General features: G+C 43.1%; 1 protein-coding gene across 12 annotated transcripts in view; it reads right to left on the minus strand.

Annotated features, from left to right (window-relative positions):
• Window positions 1-22,541, minus strand: part of fnbp1b (formin binding protein 1b) — a 92,927-nt gene that overhangs the window by 39,230 nt on the left and 31,156 nt on the right. For 7 of the 12 annotated variants that reach the window (XM_054744608.2, XM_054744607.2, XM_054744606.2 and 4 more), the window contains exons 3-8: window positions 22,113-22,169; window positions 20,549-20,696; window positions 11,089-11,151; window positions 5,829-5,933; window positions 2,508-2,636; window positions 1-22 (exon numbers count right to left, since the gene is read on the minus strand). The exon at window positions 1-22 is cut by the window's left edge and continues 125 nt beyond it. In XM_054744608.2, coding sequence (XP_054600583.1) covers window positions 1-22; window positions 2,508-2,636; window positions 5,829-5,933; window positions 11,089-11,151; window positions 20,549-20,696; window positions 22,113-22,169 — 524 coding nt within the window. Of the gene's footprint in view, window positions 23-2,507; window positions 2,637-3,894; window positions 3,910-5,828; window positions 5,934-11,088; window positions 11,152-20,548; window positions 20,697-22,112; window positions 22,170-22,541 lie in introns of all 12 variants that reach the window. The other 5 variants (XM_070552482.1, XM_070552484.1, XM_070552485.1 and 2 more) reach the window with 1 other exon arrangement.

Here is a 22,541-nt window from a genome sequence, read left to right on the forward strand (position 1 = left end):
TCTCCTCCATGTCCTGAAGTTTCTGTCATACAGCACGGGTGCAATCACATGAAAATGCAAGCTTGGACACCACGTGGTGGGAGAATAGGCACCGAGTGAAGCAGGTGTATTTTTGGGAAAACGCACGTCATAATTAGTTCGCCTTCATCTGAGTGTTTGCAAAATATCTGATGAACCACTGGACAGGTTTAACTGAAATTCATTGGATGTTCATCTACAACCGATTGTATCTTTCTTGCAGATTAAAGGCTCCAGTTAAGACTTATGTCTCCATATGGCCAGATACTGAAGAGGTTTTATGTAGAACGGGTAAACATGTTGCTTTTAAGCTTAATATATTACCTTTATTATGACCAATAAGATGTGATATTCTATATAAATAAAGAATATCACTCTGATTGATCTTTGAATGTTTTATCAGAAGAATTAGGATTCTTTGCCTTTTCAGTGATCAAACACACTTCGTATTAATTCAGACGAAGTCAGGTTTATAAAAAGTAAGAAATGTATTTCTAAACAAATTAAAAACAAGACAAGTTAAATAAGACGAATGTGATGGATGAGTATAAGTGGATGGGTGTGTGATGTTTATCAGAACCCTCGTATTTGAAGAAGCGGAGTTCTGAGTGGGAGTGAATTTGGTTTGCATTAACCTAGAAAGTTGATATCTTTCTTGCAGATTAAAGGCTCCAGTTAAGACTTATGTCTCCATATGGTCGGATACTGAAGAGGTCAAACTGTAGATGAAAAACTGACCATTCCTGGATGCTACACGATTCACTGTTAGAACCAGTTTGTGTCAAGATGCTAATCATGTCTAACTGATATAAACAAACACAAAAAATGGCCGACTCAGGTCAATTGAGCAGAACGAGCTGCGTTGTTCTGAGAGCTAACAGATCGCACGAGGGCTTTGCTTAAAGGTCTCAATCACTCGTTCTTTCAATAACCTTGCTGTTGTGTTCAGCGTGAATAAATGCCTTCTGAATAAAAAAAGCTCTGGCGCTCCTGTTTCACAGGGTAGAAGTTTATCGGAGGAGTACGGGGTGGAAATCAACAGGATTACGAGTCTTGCTAATTGTTATTCATGATATGGGATCATCTCACCTCTGACTGGCTAACGGTAATAGTCTCTACTTTCTTGGGTAAAAAAAGAAATGCAATACAGTAATCCCTCGTTTATCGCGGTAGATGCGTTCCAGACCTGGCCGCGATAGGTGAAAATCCGCGAAGTAGGGACTCCCAGCATGCCCCTCGCGGGGATTCCCTCCACGTCGCACCTACGTCACAAACCGCGGCTATAAACGGAAGTCGCCTTTCCAGCTCACCACTCAGTCATCGTTTCTTCAGATTCATGATCAGAGTTTCCAACCTACCCATCAATCCAACGAACTATCAGCTCATAGTAAGTTATCTTACTTACTTCTGGAAAGCCCGGCATTTCCGTGTCACTTCGTTGACGCTCGAACGCTCGGGGGTTTCCTAGATCAGCCGGCGTTTCACCGACGCTCTCACTTCCGCGTCTGTGAAACCACGCTCCCTACAAGCTCAACTCCCGAATCCAGCCGACCTGTCTGACATACAGTACTATATTGAATTATCGTATGATCACATTCTCTTTTTGTGGGTAAAACTCAAGAAAACAAATTTTTTTACTTGTTTTTTTTTAGTTTTATTACAAAAAGTACATTTTATGATGAAATTGATGAAAAAAAAACAAGAATTTCTTGATATTCCGCATAGAAAAATACCGCGAATCAGTGAAAAATACCGCGAATCTGCGAATTCCCCCTGAAAAATGCTCCAAAGAAAAAATCCGCGAAGCAGCGAATCCGCAATGAACGAACCGCGAAGTAGCGAGGGATTACTGTAATGATGTTTTATCTCTATAAATAACACACACCTGAACATATTCTGGCATATTGCTAATGCTAATGGATAGCTTCTACTAGCTAAGATGCACTCTGCTCTGTCCTGGCTGTGGTTTCAAACCAAGGTGGGCGGGGCCATGAACACTAATTATCCATGTGACCTAGAAGAGACTGGCTTTTTCTGACCCGATTGTTTTCAAGTCTCTTTCCTTTCTGCGGCTAACGCAGGCAATGTGGGTTGAAGAAAATGTTCATGTTCAGCATGAAAATGTAACTCAGAGTGAGGATCGGTTTGCCAGTGAACCAGACCTTTAAAATTTGGAACTGCTTATTGGAAGTCAAATCGATTTGTCTGTTAGTAAAACATCTCATAAACTACTGGATAGAACTCCCAGAATGGTGTAAATTCATGTGATAATGAGCAAGATTTTACCAACACAGCTAGTTTTCCAACATGAGATTAACTTACTTTGAAACTGCCATTAATCGACTCATAAATCAGGGTGTTACAACCCTAACCAGCTTTAAACTCAGACACTGAGATAGGACGATGATGATTATTATTCTTATGCTTAATATATACAATATACACAATAATAATAATAATAATAATAATAATAATGCTGTTGTATGTACCTGAAATATGTTGGGAATAACGGTGTAGTAATGCTCATTCTGCTCCTGGTTGAACTTTTGCAGGTAGGCGGAGTAATCGCTCTTACTGTCAGAAGCCATCTGGTGCCTCATCTGAGCCTGTTGTCGTGCCTGGAGGGGGGGCAGACATCACAAACACACATATCAGAGACACGTTGTGTTCACTCAACCTCTGCGTCCTCTGATTAACACTGACATATGGGCCAAACACACACAAGGCCTGATTTAAAACAGTTACAACAGCATTTGTATGTGCACGGCCAAACAAGAAGCGCAGACACAGGTGAACGGCAGGTAGCAGTAACGATGTTGAGCATACGATCATATGTGGGTCAGGTCTAAGTCATTTTTAAATAAAAGCAGATTGCATTGGATTGAGAATGAAGGGATTTGGATTTTAACTGACTCACCAATCTGGTCCGAGTCTACGGTCAATAACGTTGATTATTTTAAGCTAGCTACTATAAAGCAAGCAGGAGAGGCTTGCTACCGACCCGCAGCAAGCAGATGGTGATGAGATAATCTCGACTGGACAACGTGGGGTTAGTGTGTGTGGTAGTCGTCATGCTAATTACTCAAGTCGCTTTTCCTATTTCTGCCCATCCACACATTATTAGTATTAGAATCCCCTCACAAGCCTGCGATTGCAATCAGAGTTTCTCCTACTGAATGCATGTGGACAAGAACTAAATACGCAGGAGTGTAACCAATAACTGTGGGACAGCCGAGGAACTGTGCTTCGCCTACACACGTCTGTCAGTCAAACGCTGCAATGAAACATAAAGGAAACGGAGCACGTCAGAGTGGAGTAGCTCAGATCAGAGCTTTTCAGCAGATGAGGGATGACAGATAAAACTCTGGTGGGTAACGATCGTAACAATCTTCAAGAACAGGAAGGGGAAATCCAGAAAAATACACGAAAAAAAAAACACGAGAAAGTTGGGCGGAGGTCTGAAGCGCTGCTCTGGTGCTGGTGCTGCTGATGGTGGCGTTAATGCCATGGAGAAGTGCTGCAGGTAAAAAGAGACTGCAGCAACATCACATCCTGTCACCCCTTTCTGGAAATCACTAACGTTTCTCAGAGCTTTGAGTGCAATACTTCACGTTTCCTGTTCCTCTCCATCAAACAGATAAATGCACGACGCTCAGGATCAACAAAAACAAAATTTGTTTAAAGATACAAACACAAGAATAGTCATTTTATTTCTGCAGACACACATAAAGGTTTGGGTGGAGACGTAGTCAGCAGTACCACTGATCACACTCAAGACAGGACAGGCCTGGTTGAGGTTGTGTGTCTGTGAGACACAAGTCGAGACAGTGTGTGTCCTCCACAAATATAAAAGGGTTTGCTCCACGCTGGACCTACCTTATGGGAACTTCGCTTCAAGGCATGGCGGAAAATAAATACACAAACACACACACACACACACACAAGAGGATTGTTAGCTGTTTCCAGCTAAACAAAACGTTGCCATAGATGCACTTCCTGAAGTACCTGATGTGTCATCGCTTAGACACAGAAGTTGCCACAATCACAGTCAGCTCTGAGATTCAGCTGCTTTTTAAAGAGCAAGTCACCCCCTACAAGAAACTTACTTCACTCCCTCTTCATGTTTGAAAAATGCAACAAATGATGTTGCCTAGCAGACCGAGAGGGCGGAGCCACTAACAAATACACACACACACAGGCTCACAACGGCATTGTGACATCATAATGTACCAGTTTACATCATAGCATACCTCTTAGCCAATAGCGGTGGCAGATTTACATTCAAATACAGTGCAGAGTTTTTACCCGACAACGGTGCAACACTGCCAGTTTTAGGCAGAATATTAAAATTTTAACTAAGATGCACTGAAGTACCAAATTATTGACGACACGTGTCTGCAGCACGATTAGACACTCATTTATTTGGTTTATCAGCAAAAAAAAAGTTGATTTGGGGGTGACTTGCTCTTTAAGTACATTAACTTCACAGAAATCGGGTGTTTCATGTTTAAATTTTATGACTTAGGGGAGTGTGTGTGTGTGTGTGTGTGTGTGTGTGTGTGTGTGTGTGTGTGTGTGTGTGTGTGTGTGTGTGTGTGTGTGTGTGTGTGAGGGCTGAGGGTTCCTCGCAGGAATACGAAGGATGTTCTGAATATCTGGGGAGTGAATCCAAACCACAAATTGCAGCTTTTGTTTTCCAGAGGTGGAGCGGAAACGGTTAGAGGTTTGCACCAGCTCTGAACAAAACCACAAAAGCCTCAACTCAACAGGAACGTCACGTTTCTGACAAACACTGAGGCTGGAAGTGAAGTCCGCGGTGGGGGTGCGGGACCGAAACGTGTCATAATATATCAGTGTTACGTTCGTCTTCTTCATGGACAGTGACAGTTCAGCTAGCTTAAGTTTATAACTATTTGTGTCTTTTAATGTTGTCTCACAACACAATCTGCTCTTTTTGTTCCAGGTGTCACAACTGAACTGTTTTTTTGTTTTCATCCCTCCCATCTATAAGCTTTCAAAACAGAATATTCATCTCCAAATCTAAAAGAGGAGGCATTCTTCTTCTTCTCTGGTTTAGATTTATGATCAAGCAATGAAGAAAACTGTTTTCTTTAAGCACAGATGTAAGAATAAAGTTTTCTGTCCGTTCTCACACAGACACTGAGCCTGGGCAGAAGGCCTTAAGGAAAAACTCAACACATTTTCTAAAGTTTTCAGCTTCTTGGCTGCTGTTGAGTTGCCGTTAGCCCCTTGTAGACGTTTGGCTGTACGTGCAGAACGCAGGAAGCCTCTTTCATCCAGACTATAGATGCATGATAATCAAGACTGAACCGTGTCGACGTGGCGTTCTGCTGCAGCAGCTGATGAAGCGGCAGGAGGAGCACGCGCTGCTGACCCATGATGCCTTGCGGGCGTGGGAGCTGTGTGGGTTAGAGGCTGGGACTTTTCAGGGCTTGTTTCATTGGTCACGACAACAGGAAATGACATCAGCTGCGTGCCCAGAGGAGCTGGGAGAGCAGGATGGTCTGTGAGAACTGGATGATTGCTTCACGTGTTGGTTCATCTGGTTAAGATGTTTAATCCACAACACCCATGGAGCCCAGCAGTGTTTGGTGGCTGCTCTAATTCCAGCTCTCACACAGCATCCCTGTCATCAAACTCGTGGTCACGCAACCCCCCCCCCCCCCCCTTGGGCTGGGTTAATAAAATGGCAAGCCTGAGGGGGAACAGTATAAAAGGGGATAACAGAAAGTGGTGAAAAGCAGGCCTGGGGGTGTAAAAACCCGCCAGTGTGATTGGATGACACGTACCTTTTCCACGTCAGCCTTAGTCACGTTAATGTCAGCGTCCATCTTCTCAAAGTACTGCTGCGCTCGGTCGGCCTCTTTACAGTCCCGCTCAAACCGCCTTTTGCACTGAAACAAGGAGAAACCTGATTTAATGAGAAACGCAACGACACCATGTAGCACGACCTTTTAGAAACATGCACACCATGACTTATGTACGTCATGAACATCTTATAAACAGCTTTGTGCACAGTGACACAGCAACAGGGTTCGCCAACGTCTGCAGAATAAACAAATATTCATAGCGGCCTTCAGTGGACAGAAAAACAGCCATTCAACCGGCGCTGTGACTGAACAATCAGTGTTTGTAGGGCCAGCCTGCACTCTGAACTGCGCCTCTCCGCCTCACACACAATGGCATCATTGAGACTGGGAAGTCGGAGGAGGACAGAGGCAGTTATGCATTCCTCTCCCTGGTCAAAGGGGCCAGGCAGAGATGAGAGGTGGTGCTCGGTGAAACTTCCTCTTAAAGTCCTCCATTAAAACAAATAAATCACAACATCTTGGATTCCCTGAACACCTGTGTGGACCTCTCCAGGTCCAAAATCCTCAACAGCACTTGGTTTGAGATGAGTGGTGGAGCCAGAACACGAGGAGCCTGTAGGATTCCAGATAAACGAGGCCCTCCTGTCTGTGCCTCCTCAGCTTTCCGTGACCCTGCTCCTACTGAGCGTGTGAAGGGGCGGGACTTAAAATATCAGGTGGTTTTAATTGTTTCAGCAGTGAATTTGAATAAAGCAGCAGATTTATGGTGCTCTTTAATCACCAACATCTGCTGCATTGGATCACAAAATATTAGCATCTATAGCCAGGGGCGGTTCTAGGCCAAATTTTCCAGGGGGGCCACAGTGTGGCCAGTATTTTTTCATGGGGGCGCAAGAAAAAAAAAGGGAAAAATTAGTGCAATATCAAAATTCTTTTTTGTCGTCACCATATGACTAATTTTGTGCTTGTGCACAATTTTGCCAAAGGAAATTCATTGATGTCAGGAAAATAAACTGTATTACTTGCCTTCGTCTCTCAGCGTCTTTTCCGTTAGTCGTCCTCAAGAATTTCTTTGGGTCCCATTTAAACTATTCTTAATCTTTTATTCAAAAATCCACCGGGTAAACAGTTCTGTCCACAGAGTGTGCTGCGCTCTAAAGGCTCTGTTTGAAACGCTGCAGCGCATTAGTTCCCATCTCCGAGGCAGCGCGGGGAAAAAAATCCGATCTCTTCAGCACAGGGGCCATAACAGGGGCCAGGGCCAGTTCTATAGGGGGCCAGGGCCAGTTCTATAGGGGCCCAGGCCCCTGTGGGCCCCTGTTTAAAACCGCCAATGTCTATAGCTTTGATTTGAGCTTGAAGACAGTCAGATTTTGATTTGGGGCAGCAGGAGCTCAACAGGTTGGGCGGGTTGTCCAGTAATCGAAGGTTCGATCCCGGCTCCGGACAGAGAATTTTGCTGTTGTGTCCTTAGGCAAGACACTCAACCCGCCTTGGCTGCTGGTGGTGGTCGGAGGGACCGGTGGCGCCTGTGCTCAGCAGCCTTGCCTCCGTCAGTGTGCCCTGGGGCAGCTGTAGCTACATTGTAGCTCATCCCCACCAGTGTGTGAACGTGTGTGTGAATGGATGAATGGTACACTGTAGTATAAAGCGCTTTAGAGTCTTCTGACTCTGGAAGGTGCTTTACAAGAGCGGGTCATTCATCATTTTAGAATTTGGATTGATTTCTCATCACACTTGATCTTAAATCCATCCCTCAGGTTCCAAAATCACTTAACTCTAAACGTTTAACAAGCTGCTCATGTTTTTTTATTTTTAACTGACCTTTCTTTAGTTTTACTAAAAAACAAAACCCAGCCCACACCTGAGGGAATCAAAATGAATCAAACGTTTTGGGGGATTTACGTATGCTTCGAACGTAGTCATCCAGAGAGCTGCTCAGACTTTCAGAGGGGGGTTGTGCTCCGCTAGAAGCTCAGAACAAAACCATTTGGCTTCTATCTTAATTTTTCACTGGAAGAGAGAACTTGAAACGTTTTAGTTCTTGTTTCGTCATTGGGAAGAAATCATTGGTTTTAATGATGACTTCATGTGGAAATGAATAGTCCAATAATTCTCTTTCATCATTGACCCTTCAGTTAGCACTGTGCATGGTAAAACACCGGCTGTGTCCCGATCCGGGGGCTGCATCCTTCTGAAGATTAATTTTAAAACCGAAAGATTAGAAAATGGTGCAAACGTTAATTTATTCCAGTAATTCTACTTAAAACATGACACTAATCCCACTTACACACCAGCATCAGCTCCACTGTCCAGTCCACTCTGTTTCGCCCATCCCAGGCTGGCCATGTTCGTTCCATATTGCCTTAGGAACGGACGTGATTGAGCAAATGGGCGGTCTGCGGCTTGTGATAACATGAGCGCACCTCTAAGCACGTAGGCGGGGCAAAAGAGTGCAGAGAAGTCCGCACTTTCTCCACTATTAAACAAAATCAGCCTGAGCAGTCTGGGTTTTATAGACTCTTTTACTCTGATTTTGCATCCTGCTTTGCTGTGACTTGCAACATTGTGTGTGTGTGTGTGTGTGTGTGTGTGTGTGTGTGTGTGCGTGTGTGCGTGCGTGCGTGTGTGTGTGTGTGTGTTCCTCACAGCAGTGAGTAAAACGGCTTCAGTCAGAGGCTTGTTATCTCCACAGCATCCAGAATGATGTGATTCTAACTGCCAATCAGAGGCTCCCCTTAATGGTAGGTGTGATTTTGAACCAGCCAATCAGCCGGCAGTGAGTGTGTCTGCCCTGTTCAGATTCAGGCAGACCACCTCAGGAAGAGGGCTGAAAACATGCCCCGTTGCGGGTGGGAAAATCCAAGGCTACAACACTCCCGGCCCACTCCGGATGAAGAGGAGCCGATGCCAGTGTGTAAATGCCATTATACAGGAGATAGGCTCATTCCATGCAAAGCCAGATATTTCAAGCCTTTATTTGTTATAGCTGTGATGATTCTGGTTTACAGCTTATAAAAACCACAAATTCAAAATCTCAGATAATCAGAATATTGTGAAAAGGTTCAATATTCTAAAGTGTCACACTCTAATCAGCTGATGGATCCTAAACACCTGCAATGGGTTCCTGAGCCTTTAGATGGTCTCTCAGTCTGAGTTGAATAACTGAAATGAAAGGACTTTCGCAGCATATTCTCATTTTACAACTTCCACCTGTACGCCACAGCAAATTGTCAAGGCTGTACGAATTCAACGGATCCTCAAAATGCATCCTCGTTTACCCCGAATTTCAACGTCGGGTCTGGCGTCTCGTCATTGGCAAAGGCTAATCATGGATTCATCTATAACACTGAGAAAAGAATCAACGGCGAAGAATAGGGATGTTAGAAAATTTCGATAGACTGAAATTTTGCAATACTTCCTGTCATGACGCTGAATAGATTTTTTAAAGCAGCGTGTATTTTTTTAATTTATTTACATGAAAACATTTATGCAATTCAAACTCTGACTGCTAGGTGGCAGCAGGTTTTACTGCCTTCATTCTGACGAAACAAGACGTGGCAATAACACCGGATGTGTCTCGAAAGCGTCTGGACTGAGTTTTCCAAATAAATTCAGTCTTAAAAATCGCAAACACTGACCGGCTTTTAGAATCGTCATTTGTCGTATTGATGTTTCCCCTTTTAGTCATATAACGTATCGCCAGATTCTAGGGCTGTTGCGGTTGAGGAATTCCTCCTGCGGTGATTCAGGGTGGCTTAATATTGCGGTGTGCGATATTATTGCAGCCCTTTTTTTATTGCAGTACTATCTAAACACAATGTTTACACATTTAAAAAAGGTAAAAAATTGCCGAGCCTTCTTTTATAACACTTTACTGAATGCAGATCAAAGGGCAGTAACAACACAGATCGCAGTAACGTTTGTTTCTCCGACAGTCGGAGTCCGACTGAACTTAAAAACAACAAAATTCAGGAGAAGGTTAAACTTTTAAATGCAAATTTGGCTGCAGCATCTAACAAATAAGAAACAAGTCTCCATTTTGTTTAGTTGTTTAAAATCAAGCATAAAAAATTACATGTACCGGGCGCGGGGCACTATCATTTCACTTTCACACACACGAATGACGGTGATTTATAGCTCGGTCACGTCCTTGTTACCTACAAGGGAAACCAGCATGTTAACTATACGGTTTGAGAGAGGATCTGAGAGGGGTGGCAACATTCCCAGCAACACTGAAAACCCTCTCGGATGGTGCGCTCGTTGCACTAACGCACACACACGTACTTGCGTGCGACTCTGGCGAGCAAAGGGAATCTCTCCCGGTTGTTGCTCCACCATGTCAGGGGGGTTTCTTTAGGGTGGATGCATTCCTCCTGCAGGTAGCGAGTGAGCTCCAGCTCGGCTCAAACTCTCTTCAGGACGGTTGTAGAAGCAGTGCTTGTCTGGGACTTCAGCAGGTCTCCGAGCGTTTATTTATTTATTTATTTTTGCCGCTGCAGCTCTGTCTCGGCCAAGGACTGTGGCTGCGCAGCAGCTGACGTACTGAAAACCAAAGTGCTCCCAAAGGAGCGAAGTAACGTTTCGTTTTGATACCAGTGCAGCCATCCTTCTCAACATGCATCATTGAGTTGAACCAAGTTCAGTAATCGCGGTGGCCCATGATGCAGCGCGGTGGGCTTCTTCATATTGCGATATTTCATTTTTGCGGTTACCGCGACAGCCCTACCAGATTCTTGCCAATACACACCCCTAGCTGTGACCTAGGTGTATTAAATGACAGGGTGCCTTGCTAAGTCAAAACTTCATCTTGGACCTTTAACTAGCAATGAAGAGTACCAGTTATGCCCAGCCAACAGAAATATTAAAGTCCCATTAGTCGTCACACACACTGGTGAAATCTGATCTCTGCATTTGACCCGTCCCTGGGGGAGTGGTGAGCTGCAGACACGGCCACGCTCAGGAACTAGTTGGTGGTTTAACCACACAGTCAAACCCCTTAATGCTGAGTGGCAAAACAGGACGGCACTGGGGCCGTTTTTAAAGTCTTTGGTAAGACCCGACTGTGGATTTGAACCCATAACCTCCCAGTCTCAGAGCAGGCGCTCATACCACTGAGCTGAGGCCACTGAGCTCATAATGTGAGTATAAAGAAGATGTGAGTCAAAAGTGTCTGTGGGCAGATTGAAGCTAGCTTGGAGCTGTTTGTGATTGGGGATGCACAGAGTGAACCACTCACTGATTCCAGCTGCTTCCACGAGCTTTCGATCTGCTGCTGCGCCTTTCGCCCATCGTGGAAATGCTGGAATGGAAGGAAAGATTAATGTTATCAGTCTTTCTCATGAGCTCAAGGGATTTAAAAGCAGGTGAACCTGACCTTGACATATTAAAGATTATAAATGAGAAGCAGCTTGAATAGGGGAGTCTCAGCCATACTGGCTGGGATGAGTATCACTCGCCCTGTGAAAAGGAAGCTTTAGGTGGAAAACAGAAAGTAGGACAAATTCAAACAACCATCATATTGTTACTCGACTTGAGTAAAAAGCAGAAGGATGAGAGTCTGAGAGATAATGACACAACAAGACATCAGTGAGAGTGTGGTGATGCAAAACAGACACTGTTATCACCGGGAGTCAAAGCCAGCAGCAAGGTTTCTGCTGTTCCCTCAGCTCTGGGAGGTCGTGCATGCTCTGACTTCACTGACTTCATAAACTCAGCAGGAAACACAAACATGCAAATGTATTTCTCAGTGAATGGTCAGAACGAGAAATTCAGATTAAACGACAACAAGCTAACTTTAATAAGAGAACATCTTATTCCCACTGAGGCGTTTGTCCACTCATCCTCGGGGATCCCTAAAGATTTTTCTTGCACAACAATGAGGCTGGCATTTGCTGTTTATAGAGAAAATTGTTGCAGAAATGTATGTTCCCCCCTAAAACCCATTTGAATATTCTGGGTGATTTCCAAATGTTTTGTCTGAGGTCATTAAACAATGACTAAATACAGGCAAAACACGGTTCACGGTTCTTCTGCCTTGGGGAGAGCTGTTGCATTAAAACATGTTAAAATATTAACCGCACTGTTTTTTATTGTTAGCATGTTTACTCACAAAATACTCATCAGAATTACTTAAACTTTAGTGGACTTTTTACTTTCTTAACCATAGAATGTGTTACTACTAGTTCATCTGTGGAATTAATTACAGATCTAAAGACAATAACTTTATTTTGTTAAGAAATAGAATCTCTACTAAAATAAATTGTAAAGTATGCTGTCATAGAAACACTACGTGATACCAGAGGTGTGGACTCGAGTCACATGACTAGGACTCCAGTTAGACTCGAGTCATTATTTTAATGACTTCTGACCTGACTTGATAAAGACGTACGATTTGACTCGGACTTGCACACCAATGACTTGCGACTTGAATCGACTTGCATCTGTTGACTCGATGATGACTTGAGCATACCGTAAATCCTCTAATATTGGCCTGTATTCAATTAACAGCCGGGTATCACATTTTGGCCGGTGTCGGAGTCAGCGGAGGTGAATAATGGCCGTTTTTTTTATTGTGGCCGGGTGGAATGTGGTAACAAGCAAGTGCCACAGGGGGGCGGTTATGTCGTCCGTCTCACTTTTGATTTGCCAGTGATAGACCGCGAGGGTAACTTTAACTGTGGTAGGTGCGGAGCCGAAGAGGAGGCGAAAATTTGATATCAGGTTCAAAGAGAACGTGCTGATTATGCTGCAGAACACTCTGGGGAGCAAGCTGCTAAACGTTTTAACATCGGCCCATCAAACTGGACGAGGATTAAACTGAATTGGATTACCGGTATTTTGTTTTTTTACTTTTGGACAAAGATTGAATTGAATTTGAGGGTTTTTATTTTATTTTTTACTACAACCCAAACGAGACGAAACGATTCAACTTTGAAGCGGTAAGGTGGCTGTTGCCTTTTCTAATACCGGTATTTAATAACGTTTAAGATGCAGTACAGGTATGTTTGCTATTGTTTTGTTACAATACAGTATTTCCCTACTGTAATTTAGCCTTGTTGTTAATGTTTTATTTGCAAACCGTACCACGTTATGGTAATTGTACATTTTTAATAAATGAACCTAGTATTTTATGGGTTCAAATAGACACACCCCATTTTTATTCATTCTACTGGTGGTTCATTTTGCTCAAATAGAAATAGAGGCATGCCTCTAATTCTGGCCCTCCTTCCAATAAAGGCCTGGAGCTTGATGAGCTTGAGTAAAATACAGGCCCGGGCCTGTATTAGAGGATTTACGGTGTTTGATATTTTAGCACAAAAGTGGCACGACATGGACAAAAATCATAAATCATTCTTCGTTCTGGGTTTGATGTTGTACTGCTAAATGCAGCAGCACTTTGTTTATAATCTACTTCCGTCGCACATTCTGCTTGTTGGAGCAAATAAATTAAGCTTTAAGAAGATTTATTTCTGGAATTTATTCATCATTGTCATTAAATTGAAGTTGGACAGATGATTGTGACTTGAAAATTCAAAGTTAACCCTCTGGAGGCAGGCGTTGCAGATTTGCAACGTTAAAACCTACCTACCTGGTTACTCTACATACGTATTTCATGAGCATTTTTTAACTCAGAAGTACCCTGAAGGACTTAGTTGTTCGTCCTTTTATCAAAACTTATTTTGAGCCTGAGAGGGTTAAGGACTTGGACTTGACTAGGACTTCCACATCATTGACTTTGGACTCAACTTGGACTTGGTTGTCTTTGACTTAGCTCTGACTCAAGACTTGACTAGAAAGACTTGTGACTTACTTGAGACTTGCAAAGCAGTGACTTGGTCACACCTCTGCTTGATACATATGTTGAGTGTGCATGTGTGTGTCTGCTCTGTCTTCTCAAACCCCAGTGAGTCGTAGCAGATGGCTGCTCATACTGATCCAGGTTCTGTTGGTGGTTTGTTCCTGTTAAAAGGGAGTTTTTTCTCTCCACTGTCGCTACATGCTTCCATAGTATGGGTATTGCTGTAAAGTCTCACACAACAAGTCAGTGACTTGATGCAGTCTGCTGGGAAACTTACAATTAATTGGCACAATGAACTAAACTCAGTTAGTGTTCACTTTGCGAAGTGCCTTGAGACTCATGATTTAACGCTGTATAATTCAACTAAATTGAACTGGATAGACAGTTTAACTTAAAGACATGACCAAAGCCCCAGTCTGAACTGGGCCAGGTTTATCAACAACAGGCCACCTACTGATAAAGCAGCCTTAGAGTACCAAATAAATTGCCCAAAAGAAAAATGAGTGAACAGGATGGATTGTGAAGGATCGTGTTTCTCTGCACCTTTAATTTGACAAAGCTAAGTGACAGCTGCTAGCCTAAACCCGCAGAACACTTCTGGTGTGTGTATCTGTACGAAGCTCAGTTTAGCCTCATAAAGTGGCTTAAATGGCAGAAGTATGTGTGTGTGCGTGTGTGCGTCCGTGCGTGCGTGCGTGTGTGTGTGTGTGTGTGTGAGTGTGTGCGTGCATGCATGTGTGTGTGTGTGTGTGTGGACCAAAGGCAACTTCTCACTAAAGTGAAAACTCACAGAAACAACCCTAAAACTTTTGTCTTTTAACCCTCTCAGGCTCAAAATAAGTTTTGATGAAAGGACGAACAACTAAGTCCTTCAGGGAACTTCTGAGTTAAAAATGCTCATAAAATACGTATGTGGAATAACCAGGTAGGTAGGTTTTAACATTGCAAATCAGCAACGCCTGCCTCCAGAGGGTTAAATTAGATGGCTGCTTGTGTGCATACAAATACTTGTTCTGTTGCATGTGGTTTGAGTTAATTCACCCTAAAAAAAAAACCAAAAGAGTCACACTAAAACCAAAAGTTGGCTGTCAGTGATGTATCCCCTGGTTACGCACACAGAAGAAGCGGAGCTCCAGGAGCTGAGTTGAATATTGATGCTGATGTTCAATAACACACTCAGATTGCTTCAGAATAACAGCAGAGAATGGAAGTTTTGGGTATGTGTGTGCAGCTTAGCACGTCAGTAGTTGTGACATCGCCGGTCAGAGATGTTAAATCAGCGATGATTGGTGGGATGTACGTGAACTGTTCATCCCACCTGAACAATGGGAGGCATGAGAGAAGTTTGTGAGAAATGGTTTACCTTTACTAGTCCTACTTCTCCTTTCCCAGAGTTTTTAAGGAAGCTGAGTACAATAGGGAAGTGTTCTGGTGTTTCAGAGGAAGTATTTTAACCAACAAATACAAGACATCAAGGCGCTCCTGATAAACCAGCCTGCTGCTTCTGACCCTCACCTTCAAATATCTGTTTGATGAGAGAAAGCAAACACAGGAAAATGGTGATAAGACTCTTAAATTTTCCACCACTTACAAAAATCTATCTTTTCTCTAAATAAACAAGCTACAGTGGCTCTCCTAAACTACTCGGTGTGATTTACTACTAATGACCGCAGGATGAGCGGAGGGAATCAAAATAAAACACATTTACATTCAGACATGATTAAATGGACCATCGGCCATCTGGGGTGCAGGTTTCCAGCGAACCGACGAGTCACTGATGCAGCTGTTCTGAGGTGTTTGTGTCTCCATGTTTAGATTCAAACCACTCCAGAGATGTTTTTCTTCTACACGGCCCATCCCAACTCCTCTGCGGTCTACTGATCCTGCTCAGTAGGAGAGTGGAACTGCTCATGGGAATGTTCAACAGCCTATTGACCCAAAGGAGTCTAAACCTGAATGCTATTATTAATAGAAGGTATTCGATCTGTCACAGAAGAGGGTAGTCAGACAGAAACAATTCCCTTGTACAAGAAAGTTGAAGAGGTTTGATAATCTGCATTTTTCAATGTAAATAATAATTAAAAAAATAAGCATCCCAAGTGTTCACTATCTTTCTTATTGGCTTGTTTATCTCATAGTGTTTTCATTCAGGCTGATTTCAAATATCCATCACATCCACCTTTCCCTTTGTTAAGGAGTCCCGCACAGATACAGGAAGCGTGACATTTTAAGCAAGCAGAACATTTTCTACAATCTGACACATGTGGGAGGGACGACTGTGCAAAACACCACTGGTCTTTTAAGTTGCCTCGTGTCAGGGAATAAACATGAGAATAACCACATACTCTGACTGAGCTGTTAGTTACTCATTACCATGACTTGATTCACAGGAATGTCCACATGCAGCCCGACACAGCCGAATCGCACCACCTAATAAAACTACTGCTGATGTTGGTTTAAAAGCAGCAACTACAGAGCCCTAACCCCATTACCCACTTCAACACATCACAACCACAAACTACAATGTTTTTATTAAGATTTTCCATGACAGACCAACAGACAGTAGCATGTAACTGTGACGTGGAATAAAACTTAAAGATGGTTTTCAAAGTTTTAAGAAAATAAAAGTCTGGAAACGTCGTAGAAGCACCTTTTGCTGCGTTTTTTGGGGTATGTCTATCTCTTCTTTGATGCAAACTAGCTCAAGGGGTATGAATTATTTTGCAAGAGAACTTTCCAGAGCTTCTACTTTTTCTTAAATCTGAGGCCGAGAATTTTGAGCAAGGCCATGTTTCTGTGTGGTTGCACTCGTTTTCTCTGGAGATCAGGGGCAGATCTACAAAATTATTGATGGGGTGGCAGAAGAGGGGCAAACATTTTTCTAGGGTGGCAACACACACACACACACACACACACAATATTTCACTGCACTGAGATATTGTACTTTGGTTCTATTGTTCACTCAGAAACATGTTTTCCTTTTTCTTTTCCCAGTATTTACATATTCATTTGTTTTGGGTCCTCATTTAATAAGCCTAAAGGCCCATCACGAAAATAAAACACATAGTAAAATTATATCCTTCCTACAACAGCTGAATGCGGCAGTTTCCATGTTGCTCAGCAAAACTATTTACACATTCATCGAGATCCAAAGATTCTGCCCGTTTTGATTCAATGCTGAGTACAGCCTAGATTCATAGTCTTTTCTCTGCCAAAGCAGACTGCAAATAGGTCTTTATGAGCCTGAGAGTTGAAAAACTTTCATTTTTCTTGAATTTATAGCTGCCAGCTGGGGTGGCAGCAGGGGTAGCAAAGCTTTCTTTTAGGGTGGCAACTGCCACCCTATGCCACCCTTGTAGATCCGCCCCTGCTGGAGATTAATGAAGACATTATCTTCTCCCTAAAAACAGCTAAATGCTTTTCATTGTGCATTATGGCTTGTGTTGAACCTTCACTAAATGCATCTCCTTGTTTTGGCCTCAGCAGGTGTGGAAGATTCCTTTTCTTTTTTGCCCAAACATATTACCTCACAACCTCCGCCAAAGATGAGGAACGCAATCATGTTCTGAGATTAGAGTCCAAGTAGAAAGAAGAAGTAGAACTAACCTAAAAGTGACAGATACTAGGAATGTCCCGTTCCGATATCGATATCGGAAGTAATTCCATATCGGCCCAAAAACAGAGTATCGGATTATATCGGACGGCATCAGAAATCTCCAATATAAGCAGTCCATTAAGGGTCACATTTTTGCAACCAATGGTAAAGAAAAAATTTTCATTTTTTTTTCATACTTATGCTTGTTGGCTCTTGTTCTCCAATTAATATCACTTGATCAACCCTTTCATATGTTCCACACTACAAAACAGGTAAAAGTATGTATGATTTCTTCTGATATCGTATCAGATTGATATTGGTGTCGGTCAACACTGAAGGCTGCAATATTGGTTTCGTATCGAAAGTGAAAAAGTTGTATCGGAACATCCGCAACAAATCCTGATATAAATCACAGTTAATTGAGAAATAATGGGTTCGATGAGTGTTTCAGGGTCTTTATCAGTCCTCCTTAAGGTTGGTTTATGCTTGACGCGTCCGCGAGGTCCGCACGGCTCCGCGCGGAAAAGTTGCGTCATTTTGCGTCATTTTAACAACCACGCTCCTCCACCGCGCTTCCGCACGGCCCAGAATTTCCGCAACGAGCACCTCGGAAAATTTATAACCACGCGGACGGACGGACGTGGAAAAACATGGCGGACCGGCAAGAACTAGTATGGCAGAGGTTCGTAAATACAGACATTTGTATGATTCAGCTCTCAGAGATCACCGTGATCAACATGTTGTTAATAATTCTTGGAGAGAAATAACTCGCACTGTCGGAAAAGACGAGCACGCTGTTAAAAATGCTGAAATGCCGTGTTGTAAACAGTCATTTCTACTTCTACTATGGTGTAGTGTTGGATGCATGCTGTAGAGCTCCATGCTGCCCCCTACAGTTTGGGAGAATATTGGCTCACCGCAGAGACGAGCCGCACGAACCATAAACGCTGCGAGTTGTGAAGCACGTTCCATCCGTGAGCCTCTTCACCAAGCGGAAAGTAAATGCGTCAAGCATAAACCAAGCTTTATGGAGGACAACTAAGCCCCGCCCAGCGCAGCGGTGAACACCTTATTATGATTTCTCAGCACAAACCAACAAGACTTAGGCTCTTCATCCCATATTAACCTCGCCATACTACTAAACAAATAACAACACAACACAAAACATCATCATACATTAGCGTTTAAATATTTCATCCAAGTTCTCCTTTTAACCTGGCTTCAAATCCATCTTACCCTGAGCTTGGTGAGAGGTTAACTCCAGGAGGGAGCAGTTGCAAAACAACCCCTCATGAGAAATGAATAAGGTATTATTTCTCCTTGTGGGTGTGTGGTGTGGATTTTATTGGCCCAACAAGCTCCTGCAAAACCCAGGAAGGGCAGGCCTTTGGCCCTCGTCTAATCCTTCTGTCTGGGTCTGCCTGCGCAGTTGTCTCACATGTACTCAAATGAAGCTTACAATGGCTCAATGACATTTAAATGTGAGAGAGAGAAACAAGGAAATGAGTAGCACGGTGGAAAATTCTGATTTAAAACTGGGAACAGCAGTCCTGTCTGTGTACTTAATGTAAATTTAGTGATTCATTAGCAAACAAATGAGCCGGAACTCGTTTTTCCCAACAAGCTTTCCTGTATGACATCCATCGTAAGAATCTAAAAGACAGGGCTGCTGTGTTTTCTACATAAAGACGCTCTTTCTGTATAACAGAAAATGTTAGTTTTAAGTCTGAAAATGAAGCAAGCCTTTATTCAGAATAGATAGTGTAAATGGCACTATGAAGGGAAATCCCCTAAACACTGGCCTGTTAAAGGAAAACAGCTTCTTTAGACAGGACTCACACACACACACACACACACACGCGCGCGATCAGCTGCATGAAAACACGGTTTTCTGGTTGGGACTGAAAAACAAACAAAAAATACCTAAATGGATGTTTTTAAATAAAACATTAGAATGGAGGACAAAACGGCAGCGACAGGGAGGAAGAGATGTGTCAAAGTGTCCTCCTGCAGCTTGAGAAGCGGGAGGACTCTGGCTAACGCCATGTGAACGTGCCGGCCTAACCATAGCTAAGTTAAATTACAGTAGAGCATATTATTGGGCCCAGGAAGGGTGGAGGATTCCCCTTCAGAGGAGCTGGAAATCCCCTTTTCTACTTTGCACCTGCTACAACACAATCTGAGTTTACATTACAGAGCTCCTCAATAGTGATGGGAATTCCGGCTCTTTTTAGAGAGCCGGTTCTTTTGGCTCAGCTCACCAAAAAGAGCCGGCTCTTTCGGATCCCAAGTGGCTCCTCAGATTTTCTGTTGTGTTAGAGTTCATTTATAAACAAAATAATGCTAAACTATATGTAAAATGATTTACTAATGTAAAAAAAATGCAATATATCAAATATTTATCATTTCTATGGATTTAATAACTGAACACTTTAAGAAATCTCGACTTTCTGACTGCTGGTGCTCATTTTCTCACCGTCTTCGTTGCACTCTCCTCTCTCTCGCTCACCTTTTTCCTCCTCCTCATTCCCTCTCGTCTCCCTCCGCCCGCAGGTGCTCTGCTGAGTCTGATCCTCCCTCTTCCCCGCCCCTACTGCTCTGTGTGTGGACAGTCTGGACACGCAGTTACACATGTTAACCAATCGCCTGTAGCTTTCACCAAAGCAAGAGGGGAGGGGGAGGGGAGGGGACGCTCCCAATGACGAGCCGGCTCCCGTCGTTCACTTCAAAGAGCCGGCTCTTAGAGCCGGTTCGTTCGCGACCAACACATCACACAACTTTCTGTACAAAGTCAAAGCAAACAATTCACTTCTGATGAGAAAATCTGTTAACATAAACTGTTTGGGTCATTATGTCTTGCAATGGTCCTCATTCAAAGTTTTTCACTCCACTTTTTTCAGCTGGACCATCTAGACAAAAAGCTCATGACAGATTTTTCACTATCTACTGTTCCCATCTGGGCACCTCTCACCCATGAACTCCACAGTTTTGCTGGGCTGTTCTCCACACATCATGCAAGTTCACAGCTTCTCTTAACGGTTTATTGTGCTGGTAGCAAAGAGTTTCAGTAATAAGAGGGAAATGTGAGGTTATTGCTGGAGACTGTGACAGTGTTCTATAAAAAGTGATTCATTACCATGTTCTATACGTCTGGTAAGCCTTTGGCTGGATCTATATTTACTCAGCAGTGACCTCAGTTCACAGAGCATGCAGAGGAAGAGGGATACTGAGTTTCCTGTAGGCCAACACAGCTTCATCAATCAAAACCCACATTCTCTCACCCAAGATTTAAAAACCTCTCACCGATTTTCTCTCAGTTTTGAGCTCCTGCAGGTAGCGCGCTAGCTCAGTGATGATCTGAGACGTCAGGTTCTCCGCTATGACCTCGTGCTGACCTGCGTAGTCGTTTAACTCGTTAAGGGTCACCAGGAAGGCTCGACAGAAGGTGTATCTGGTGACAGACAGGAAGTGATGTGGGAGAAATACGGGCAGTCAAACAAGTGGTTTGGTATTTGAGGGTTATGGATTATCTGGATGGAAGAGTTTGATGATTTAGGGTTAAATGTGTTCTTTTAGGCCATGTACACATGCAGCCCGGTACCCCACAAGATGTTTTTCTGCAGTTTGGCCTGTCATCCAAACCAAAGTGAAGATAAACAACACTAAAAAACCCAGACCAAAGGGGGGATTTGCAAATTGCCCAAAGTCAGCATTCACTTGCGGATGTAAATAACTGGTCTGTTCTATATCACATCAACAAAAGTGCTCTGGTGTGTAGGGATGGGTACCTTTGACCTTTGAATCGATCCGGTACTAATTCCCGGTACCTACGAATCGATACCGGTACTTAACGGTACCAATTTTCGATACTTTTGAGTGTTTATTATTTTAATTCTCTTTTATAATTAAATATATATTTTCCTCAATATATAACCATATTTGATAAATATCACGATAAATAACATTCAACTGTTTGTATTTTAACATCGTCCTTGTAGTTTTATAAGATGATAATTAAACTGAAGCAAACATCTTTACTGTGAACTAAATTTACTGTGTATCTTCATTCCTTTTGCCGTCCTTTTTCATTTGATTTTTCCTACTGGGAAGTTAGAATTTCCGAGGAGAAAGCGAACGCACCATTAGATGATAACAATGTTGGCAATGGAAGCTAACATACCAAGCTAACGTTATCTTAAACAGTTTATTTAGCTGCTGGAGCAGATTAAGATGAGGATGTCTCACTTAGATCGTTGCCGCTGGTTTCATCATCACCCAGTTACCCATCACATTTAGCGAAGTGGACCCAAGCGTTAGCGTGCGTTCTTTCTACCATGCTGCTCTGTTTACAACTCGCTTGCAGCGACCGACAACATAACGCTCTTGCGCATGCGCAGCTGTCTAGGCAAGTTCTCGTTATGAAGGACGGGTACCGAAACGAGGCACCGTTTCAAATGACGTGAATCGGTGCTCAGTCGGTATTATGAAACGCGGTCGGTACCTTCAAAAGTACCGAATTCGGTACCCATCGCTACTGGTGTGTGACCTGTGTTTGCTGTCGCTTACCGCTCAGAAGACCAAAGACAAAGGACAACATTAAATACAGCTTTGTCCACAACCTAGTTATTCCAAGGAATGTTTGTCAGCAAAGATTTGGGGAACTACTGTCTCCTACAAGCTTGGCATGTCTATGAATGTGCTTCACAACACACTGGCCTTTTCCACTGAAACCATGGCGGTGTGGAGCCTAGTTTTTACCTCGAGGGGCGAGTGAAGCTATTTGGTTTTATAAGAACCCAGCTACATGTGTCCATGGCCTCATTTTCTGAATGCGTTATGTTGATGCAACATGAACCTTTTAACTTACTTGCTTTCTTCTTCTTCCCGTGAATTCTTCTTGGGCTGATATTTCTTTGACAGATTCCTGTGAAACAAGTTAAAATTTCAGCCTGAAAGGTCCTTCTTAATGCTTCATCACACACAGCAGTTTACAGACAGCCATCATAGCACACTTCCTGGCCACCGACCTCACTGAACAGCCAAATGATTATCAATCCTAAGAGTTCTCTCTAGTCCTGCGGCTGCCTCTAAATCCTCTTTGCTCCCCAGGAAAGCCGCCATCCTTTTAAAAGGGGCCATTGCTCTTGTTTTGATTCTGACTGGATGATAAGTGCGAAGAAAAGAGACTAAATGAAACAAAGTCAACAGAGTTGTGCACGGATAAAGGAACTATGTCACCGTGCCATCTGTGGTGGTGAATGAGATCTGCTTGGATTATAAAGCAATGCGTCGTCAC

This window comes from Nothobranchius furzeri, chromosome 6 (assembly GCF_043380555.1).
Source record: "Nothobranchius furzeri strain GRZ-AD chromosome 6, NfurGRZ-RIMD1, whole genome shotgun sequence".
NCBI classification, from domain to species: Eukaryota; Metazoa; Chordata; class Actinopteri; order Cyprinodontiformes; family Nothobranchiidae; genus Nothobranchius; species Nothobranchius furzeri.